General features: G+C 39.2%; 1 protein-coding gene across 2 annotated transcripts in view; it reads right to left on the reverse strand.

Annotated features, from left to right (window-relative positions):
• JMY (junction mediating and regulatory protein, p53 cofactor) overlaps positions 1-9930 on the reverse strand; it is a 100410-nt gene that overhangs the window by 18432 nt on the left and 72048 nt on the right. For both annotated transcript variants that reach the window (XM_032277410.1, XM_032277421.1), the window contains exons 6-7: positions 9544-9731; positions 3590-3676 (exon numbers count right to left, since the gene is read on the reverse strand). In XM_032277410.1, the coding sequence (XP_032133301.1) occupies positions 3590-3676; positions 9544-9731 (275 nt within the window). The remainder of the gene's footprint in view (positions 1-3589; positions 3677-9543; positions 9732-9930) is intronic.

Consider the following 9930-nt stretch of genomic DNA (forward strand, 5'->3'; position numbering starts at 1 on the left):
AGATGAAGCCACTTCATTTCAGCCTGGGCAACAGAGTGACACTCCATCTCAAAAACAAGGAAAACAAAAAGAACTGATTTACTAATTTTTACCCCTGTTGCCCCAAAAATAGATCTGGGAAAAAGATCTGATACGCACATTCATTCTAAAAACTAATTAGTTATTCCCCTCCACCAAAATCTTATGTTTTATTAAAAAAAAAAAAAAAAAAATTGGAAGTGTGGAACCTTCATAACCAAACTGATAATGCAAGTACAAATGGTGATAGCAGGAAGCACCTTACTCACCTCACTGTCATGTTGGCTCCTGACTGATCTTACAAAGCAGTTTCTGACCCACAGAAATAGTAATGAAAAATAAAAGTACATTAATTAATTTGCTATTTCTAGGTTCTAGGAGAAAGGTAATCTTACAGTTTCTGGGTAGTTTGGCTAATTTTATGTTTTTAAAATGAAGAGTAAGGGGTGGCGTTAGCTAAGAATGTGCCAGAATGAGCTTACGGAGTAATGCAGACAAATTTAAGCCCTTTGGCCTTTAGTATGATGCTAAAGAAAGAAAATTTTTAAAATAATCAAATACATAGATATGGTCATGTTGGCATTTCTGATATTTAAGTAGAAATTACTGGTGTTAACTAATTTAAGTCAGGTCTGTACAGATGACTATCAGGATAATATATTGTAGTTGGGATGAGGCATAGCAATACTGAGAGTAGAAGAAAGTTTCTAATGTAATTTTATACGAAGTGAACTAATATTCTCAGCAAACCTGGAAAAGAGCAGGGACTTCCTCTACTTGATAAAGAACATCTATCCCAAAACCTACAGGTAATATCACACTTACTGGTGAGAAACTAGAGCTTTCTTGCTAAGATCAGGAACAAGACAAAGATGTCCCCCTTACCACTCCTTTTCAACATTATACTGAAGTCCTAGCTAATGCAGTAAGAAAGAGAAATAAAAGCTATGCAGATTGGGAAGGAAGAAATATAACTGTCTTTGCAGGCAAATATAGAAAATCTGAAAGAAAACTGACAAAAAAATCTAGATTATAAAATAAAAAGCTTGATTTATAAAAGTCAATTGTTTTATAATACACCAGCAATGAACAACTGGAGTTCTCTTTGTGGGAGTATATTACCACCACCCCCACAAAGAAGAAGAAATACTTAGCTATCTTAAGTATCAATCTTACAAAAGGTATATATCTTTATGAGGAAAATTATAAAACACTAATGAAAGAAATCAAAGAATTAAATAGATGAAAAGTATTCTTTGTGGATAGGAAGATTCAATATTGTTAAGATGTTAGGTGTAGGAGAAGGCTGTGGAGATAATATAATAAAAAATAAAAACAAAAAAAGCAAAAAAACTAAAAGAAGTATTTTAAAATAAAATAAAATAAAAATATTAGGTCATCACTACCTGACTTATAAATTCAACTGTCCCAATCAAAATCCCAGCAATTTTTTTGTGGCTACTGACGGCTGATTCTAAAGCTTATACGGAGAGGCAAAAGACCTAGATCAACGAAACAAAATAGGACACCCAAAAATAGACTGAAGAGACAGAATCATTTGATCTTTGACAAAGGAACAAAGACAATTCAATGGAGAAAGGATAGTCTTTTAAAGAAATGGTGTCGGAATAACAGGAAGTCCATATGCCAAAAAAAAAAAAAGAAAAGAAAAAGAAATCTAGACACAAACCTTATACCCTTTCACAAAAATTAACTCAAAATGGATCACAGACTTAAATATAAAACACAAAACTATAAAACTTCTAGAAGATAACATAGGCTCAGACCTAGCTGATTTTGGGACTGGCAATGACTTTTTAGATATAACACCGAAGGCATGAACCATGAAAGAAGGTACTGGTAAATCGGACTTTGTTAAAAGTAAACACTTCTGTTCTTCAACAGACATTGTCAAAAGAATGAGAAAACAAGCCACATATTCTGAGAAAATGTTTGCCAAAAAAAGGGGACACATCTGATAAAGCCAAAATATATGAAAAACTCCTAAAGCTCAACAATAAGAAAACAAAAATCCAATTTAAAAATGGGCAAAAAGGCTGGGCATGGTGGCTCAGGCCTATAATCCCAGCACTTTGAGAGGCCAAGGAGGGCAGATTACTTGAGGTCAGGACCAGCCTGGCCAACATGGTCAAACCCCATCTTTGCTAAAAATACAAAAATTAGCTGGGCGTAGTGATGCACGTCTGTAGTCCCAGCTACTAGGGAGGCTCTTCAGGAGAACTGCTTGAACCCGGGAGGTGGAGGTTGCAGTGAGCCAACATTGTGCCACTGCACTCCAGCCTTGGTGACAGAAAGAGAATCCATCTCAAAAAAAGAAAAGAAAAAAAAGAGCAAAGATCTGAACAGACAGCTTACTAGAGATATAAGGAGAGAGGTAAGCATTTGAACAGATGCGCTCTTTCTGTCTATGTGTGTACATATATACACAACATGCATTAGAAATTTGCAAATTAAAACAACAATGAAAGCCAGGCACAGTAGTCCATGCCTGTAGACAGACAGACAGACAGACAGACAGACACACACACCCCACTATACCCCTGACACACACACACAAATACCACTATACCCCTGACAGAATGGCTAAAAATCAAAAATGGGGCAACAGCAAAATGCTAGAGGATGTGGAAAAACCTTAACTCTCATTCATTGCTGGTAGGAGCTCAAAATAGAACGGCCACTATGGAAGACAGTTCTGCAGTTTCTCACAAAACCAAATACAACCTTACCATACTCTCTCTCCAGCACTCATGCCCCTTGTTACTTACCCAAATTAGCTGAAATTTACATGCACAAAAGGCCCTGCATGGATGTTTATAGCAGCTTTATTCATTGCTATCAAAGCTTAGAAGCAACCACGATGTCCTTTAACAGGCGCATGGATAAACAAACTGTGGGCCATCCATACAATGGAACATTATATGATGCTAAAAAGAGCTATCAAGCCATGAAGACATGGAGCAACCTTAAATCTACATTACTAAGTTAAAGAAGCCAACCAAATAGCTTACATACTGTATCATTCCAACTACACATTGGAAAGACAAAACTATGAAGACTATAAGATCAGTGTTTGCCAGGGGCTTGGGAAGAGGGACGGATAAGTAGTGGATAAAGATATTTTGGGGGAAGTGAAATTATTCCATATGAAACTATAATAGCAGATCCATGTCATTATAGACTGTTAAAATCAATAGAACACAAAAGACTAAGAACCCTAATGTAATCAACAGACTTTGGGGAGTGTCAGTGTTTCACTGATTTTAACAAATAGGCCACTCTGGGGTATGTCGACAGTGGAAAGGCTATCAAGTGTGGGGACAGGAGTATATGAGATGTTGAAGGTAGGAGAGGCTACGAGTGTCGAGTGTCGGTTGAGGATATAGGAACTCTGTCCTCTCCAATCAAATGTGCCTAAAAACTGCTCATTATATAAAGTGAACTATGTTAATTTTCAGTTATAAGTTTTGTATGGTTCTCTACAGATTTTATCCATTCTAAAACATGTAAAAAATAAAGTTTTGTTCGAAATCTTCGAGTCCAAACTTACTAGTTGTACTGTGTGATGGGTTCTATATTCATCTTCAATCCGAGTGCGCTGTTGGATTTTTTCATTGTGTTTTGCAATACATATTTCCTATAAATACATAAAAGGTGTTTTAATACAAGTGAAACTTCAAAGACTCTGAACACCACACCAAAGTTTATTTGATAAATTTTGATCTTAATATATACCACCTACAGAACAAAGTACCACATTGACCACCTCTTGTTTCTTATCTGGACTACTGAAGCTGTATAAGCCAAGTAATCAGGAATTTACAAAAAAGACTCCTTTATTAAACTATGAACTTCTACAGACCTCCTGATTTCTCTTTTTTGAAGGAAGAGAGAGATGGGCAAGGTAGACTGAAGGGGGTTGTCCTGAAAGGTCACTTTCAGATCGGAAGTCTGCGTCCAGAAGATTCCAAGTCTCATTACACTTTTTCTAAGAGACAGGGTCTTACTATGTTGCCCAGATTGGTCTTGAACTCCTGGCCTCAAGTAATCCCCCGCCTCAGCCTCCTGAATTGAAGGGATTACAGGCATGAGTCATGGCACCTGGCTTCACTATACTCTTTAAACATGTCTAGGCAAAAAAGAAGTATTTATTTATATAAAATATGTATTCTTAAGCTCTCTCTGACAACAAGTTAAAGCCATGATTTTTTGTCCAGACTGGCTTAAACAATATGGGATCTGAATCTTTTCGTCACAGACATAAGAGCTGCAAGAAACCCAGAAGACTAGAAAGTCAAAATTATCAAAATTATTTAGAAACTATATAAAAAGCATGTATTTTCCAATCACAATATAAAACAGGATTTTTACAATAACTATGATATATGCTTCTTTACAAAATAATGTATCATATTCTGACAACTTTTTAGCAGCACCAAGCTAAATCTTCATTTACCCTTTGTCCTTCCTAATGTAACTATTTTGAGAAGTTCTCCAGATGAAAGGGTTAGTCTCCAGCATTCCAAAGCTATACTAAACTATACTAAAATGATCACTTTTTTTTTTTTTTAGATGGAGTCTCACTCTGTTGTCCAGGCTGAAGTGCAGTGGCACAATCTCTGGCTTACTACAACCTTCACCTGCCAGGTTCAAGCGATTCTCCCACCTCAGCCTCCCAAGTAGCTGGGATTACAGGTGCGTGCCCTCACGCCTGGCTAATTTCTGTTTTAGTAGAAAAGGGATTTCACCATGTTGGCCAGGCTGGTCTTGAACTCCTGACCTCAAGTGATCCACCCACCTGGTCCTCCCACTAAGTCCTGCATTACAGGCGCGAGCCACCATGCCCAGCCTAAAATGATCAGATAAAGTGAAACAATAACCTTTTGAAGTCAGTAAACTATTTTAAAGCAAAATGTAATTTTTTACATCAGTTCTTTACCCACTCTGGTTTGTTCTATTGCCTAGCAAGAATCTATCGAGTGCAATGGAGAAAACAAAGGCCGTGTTAAGCTGCATCATGATTTGGTGATACAGTAACTCAGGTCTCTGAGTGTCACAGACCTTGGACAGAATCCTATCCCTGCCTCATATTAGCTGCTTTTCCTTAGGTGATTTATGTCACTATTAGAAGTGTTGGTTCCTTTGCTTATAAATGAGGATAGAGGTCCACAATCCCTTTTCTAGAACAGAGGTCAGACGTGTTTTCAAATTAAAAGTTTTTTGATAGAGAGAATGGTGGTTAAGTTGTATATACCATATATACCCTAATAACTTAAGCAAGATCTGAAACTATATCCCATAATTAATAATAGTATTTTTGCAGTGAAATGAATTGTCAAAGTGAGGAATAATAAATAACTTCATGTTAGCGCAGGTCTGGTTTTGCCAACAGAGGAAGTATGAAAATGATTCTAATTTTCTGAGATCTCTGAATTTCATTTGACTACTGGGAGAATTAAAGATAAAAAACAAAGAAAACTGTTTTTTACTGTTACTCTTCTTGAAATGGTTAATCACAAAGATACACTGACTTCACCAGCACATCCAGAGACCACCTATCTCCACTTTTTTGAGGGGTGAGGCAGGACATGAACTGTGTATGCAATCTTACTATGAGTGAGAAAAACCAAGAAGCTAGTGACCTTGGGCATGTTGATATGTAAATAAGGGAATATAGGATAGTGTTACATAGGGAGGCATTTTTTTCCCTTGTATATTTGATCTTCTCAGTAGCTTTCTTTGTAGGACTTAGTGTTTCTCGTTTCCTATCTTTTCACCACCCTTCCTTATTTCACTCCTCCTTCCCTCTGCAGTTCTGCCACCTCAGTTGCTGGGCGTGGGGTACAGGCACATAAATGTAAATGGAGAGATTCTCTGGGGCTGGGTTTCCCTACTTCAGATTTAGATTAACATAGAAATGAAGACTGCAGAACACTGATTAAATTGATATGAGCTAACACTTACCAAAGACGGAAGAGCTGATATTAAACTAGTATTAAGTTTAGCCTGAGTAAGGCTCTTAATGCTGTTAGAAGAGTATACTGCTCTGTGGGCTGTGGCCACCAAGTTGCTCCTCTTCACACCTCACCTGTATAGTTTCCTCTGCTATTCCATCAGTCACTGCTCTAGACCTCTGCTGCACTCCCTCCTCAGACTACTGAGATGTACTTCTTGCCCCCAACATTCCTCGAAATTCTCAACATAAGGCCCCAATGGTCTCCCAATACTGGATGTAATTTTTTTCTCCCTTTACGTTTCTGGAGCACCTGAGCCTGCTGACCACCCTGTTGTGTGGAATCATCATCTTCACTTTTGAGACTTCAAGCTCTCCTGCTTCTTCCAACTTCGATTACTCTCTTTGATCCCTTTCTTCTGCACACTCTCAAATGTTCCCCAGTGTTCTTCCTTAGAGCCCTTCTCCTCATGTTACATTACAGTGGCTCAGTCTTTCATAACCTGTGCCCTTTACAATGCTTCCTCCTCACCCCTAGTCAAGAATGTTTTGCTTCCTGAATTAGAAATATTAAATATAATGAAGGTTTTTCCTCCTCAAACTATGTATCTACCCTGCTCCACTACCTTCTCTTTCTCTTTCCTAACAGCCTGCCACCACTTCCACCCCATTATTCCTAAGAACACCCTCCTCAGGCCAGGTACAGTGGCTCACACCTGCAATCCTAGCACTTTGGGAGGCCAAGGATTGCTTGAGCTCAGGAGTTTGAGACCAGCCAGGTAACACAGCAAGCCTCTGTCTCTATAAAAAATAAATAAAATGTTAAAAAATCACCTGCTCAGTATGTTCTGAGACCATCTCATACACTCTCATATTACAAGACCCAGGTGCCCAACTGTCTCACAGCCATCTCTACCTAGATGCCCAAGGCCTATTATATGCAAGTCTAAAACAGCTCATCACCTCCCACCCATATATGCTCTTCTTCTGGGTTTTCCATCTCGGTTGGTGACACCACCGTCTACCCCAACGCCCAATCCAAAAACCGGAGAGCTGATAGAGAATGGCTCTTCCTCCCTCCTTCACCACATCACTAAATCCTACTAACTTTCTACTTTTGGAAATCTAGACAGTTCAAGATTTGTCCATCTCTTACCCTGCACAGCCACTCACTTATTTCATAGTCTTAACTTCTCAACCATATTGAGGTAGAAGATAATAACATCTTCCAATCAGAACCTTTCCGTCTCTTCTCCCTCTACCCTATTTTTCATGCTGTTTTATCTTGCTAAAATGTAAATCTGTTCATATTATCCCTCTGTTTAACTTACACTACCTTCAGACAAAGCTCAGGCTTGTTAATGTGGTATGTAAGATTTCCTATAACCTGGTCCTGGCCCTGCAGCATGTCTTACAATGTAAAATGCCCTGACAAACCATGCTGTTTTCTGCTTCAGGGTCTTTGCTATGCACTATTCTGTCCTGTTGTAATTACCCCAACACCATCAATCTGGCCAATTTCGATTCAGATGTTAGAAGTCAGTGCAAATGTCATCTCTTCAGAGGTGACTTTCGTCACTCCCTGCTTTTGCTCTGTTATTGGCTGGCAGAACACTCATCTGTTCTTCACCTGGTTTACCTTCTCCACAAGACTGGGAGGAGCAGGGACTATGCCTTGCTCAACTTTGTATCCTAAGTCTAACAATGTACCTAGCATACTGTTGAATTAAAATGAAATCAGACAGCTGGGTGCAGTGGTTCACACCTGTAATCCCAGCACTTTGGGAGGCTTAGGCGGGTGGATCAAGGGGGCCGGGCATTCAAGACCAGACTGGCCAACATGGTGAAACCCAGTCTCTACCAAAAAATTCAAAAATTAGCTAGGCATGGTGGCTCTTGCCTATAATCCCAGCTACTTGGGAGGCTGAGGTAGGAGAACTGCTTGAACCAGGACCCAGGAGGTGGAGGCTGCAGTGAGCCAAGATTGCGCCACTGCACTCCAGCCTGGGCTACAGAGCGAGACTCCATCTCAAAAAAAAAAAAAAAAAAAGAAAGAAAGAAAGAAAGAAAAGAAAAGAAAAGAAAAGTAAAGAAATCAGACTTTCAATTAAGTCTGAATTGCACAGAATTTTCAAAAGCTTGCAAGTTTGCAAATTCCGACTAGTCTCAAAAGTCCTGCATTATACACCTAAAAGTAATAGATAAAATACTCTTTTCTAATATTTCTAAAAAGTGTACTCTTCTGAAATCTTGTTTACTTTTCATTCTCCCCTAAAACTGTTCTATATGACCTGCTGAAATCACTGCAATGGCTTTTTTTTTTTTTTGGAGACAGAGTTTCACTCCTGTTGCCCAGGCTGGAGTTCAAGGAACCATCTCAGCTTACTACAACCTCCACTCCTAGGTTCAAGCGATTCTCTTGCCTCAGCCTCCCGTGTAGCTGGGATTATAGGCATGTGCCACCAGGCACAGCTAACTTTTTGTATTTATAGGAGAGACAGGGTTTCACCATGTTGGCCAGGCTGGTCTCAAACTCCTGATCTCAGATGATGTAGCTACCTCGGCCTCCCAAAGTGCTGGGATTACAGGTATGAGCCACCACGCCTGGCCTGAATGTTTACCTGGTTGATGCAGACTGGAACATGAAATGAAGCTCATAACCAGGGCTGAAACAGCAGTCGGTTTCAATTACTACCGTCATGGGGAAATAGCAAAGGCACATAATTATGTGAAAGTCATGGCTCTGGATGCTAAGGTAACTGTTCTGTTGATGGACAAAGTGACAGAAGGTCCTGGGTTCTTGACTTACTGTGGAGACATGTCTGCCTGAGTTTCTTTAATGTGCAAGAACTATCTATTTCAAAAAGCAAAGGTCTTTTGATTTTCTGTGAAATGAGGAAGAGGTAGCCTTGGAATATGGTGAAGAGCAGGAAGGTGGGTTCTCAGAGAACATGACATACTTTCATAATACCTGAGCTTAAAGTAAATCAGTACCACACAGTCTTCAGTTTGGTCTAGGTTGCTGAGCTAGTTACAGATTTCAACTCCACACATACAGTGACTAGAAACAGCTCCACAATAGTTAACACCTGTACTAGAGTGCAAAACATTTTCTAAGACATAGGAAGAATCACATTTCCACAAAATGAATCATTCCAAATATCAAGAATCAAACATTTTGAAATGTAATCAAAGTTAAATAAATAAATATCTATAAAATTCCTTTAAGACTACGGTCAGAAGCAGGACTTGTAAAACATTACTGGGCTTCCTTAAATAAAAAGGGAGCCAGGGATCCCATTATCAGAGATCCTGTAGTCGTGCCCTTTAGCAGAGTCACTGTATTTCTGGAGGTAAAGAGAAAATCACTATTGGCTGTTCCAGTGTGTTTAAGAGGGCAATTTTCAAAGCACTATAAACATATCGAGCACCGACAAGAGATAGCGCTTACTTAGTTTTTTAAAACATAGGCAAGTTTTAAGGACCAAACAGATGAAATTAGTAGATATGGATAAAAGACTAAGTAATGAACAAAAGCAATATTTAAATACCTTTTTATTTCTGAGGTAGGATTTCTTGGCAGAAACCCGTCCACGTCTTGCTTCCAGCTGGCGTGCTTTCTGCTGAAGTTTCTGCAGCTCTTCTCTCTGTAAGTATGCAGACGCTGCCATTTCTTCCTTCTCCAGCATGGCCTCCATGCTTTCGTAAGTGTCATAGTATACCACTTCATCTCTTTTTTCTGTTATAGAACAGTAAAAAAGAGTATTGTTTAAGAATATGGACTGTGGGCCGGGCACGGTGGCTCACGTCTGTAATCCCAGCACTTTGGGAGGCTGGCGAATCACAAGGTCAAGAGATCGAGACCATCCTGGCCAACATGGTGAAACCCCATCTCTGCTAAAATACAAAAATTAGCTGGGCATGGTGGCACACACCTG

Source organism: Sapajus apella, unplaced genomic scaffold (assembly GCF_009761245.1).
Source record: "Sapajus apella isolate SASKATOON/1434 unplaced genomic scaffold, GSC_monkey_1.0 scaffold1, whole genome shotgun sequence".
NCBI classification, from domain to species: domain Eukaryota; kingdom Metazoa; phylum Chordata; class Mammalia; order Primates; family Cebidae; genus Sapajus; species Sapajus apella.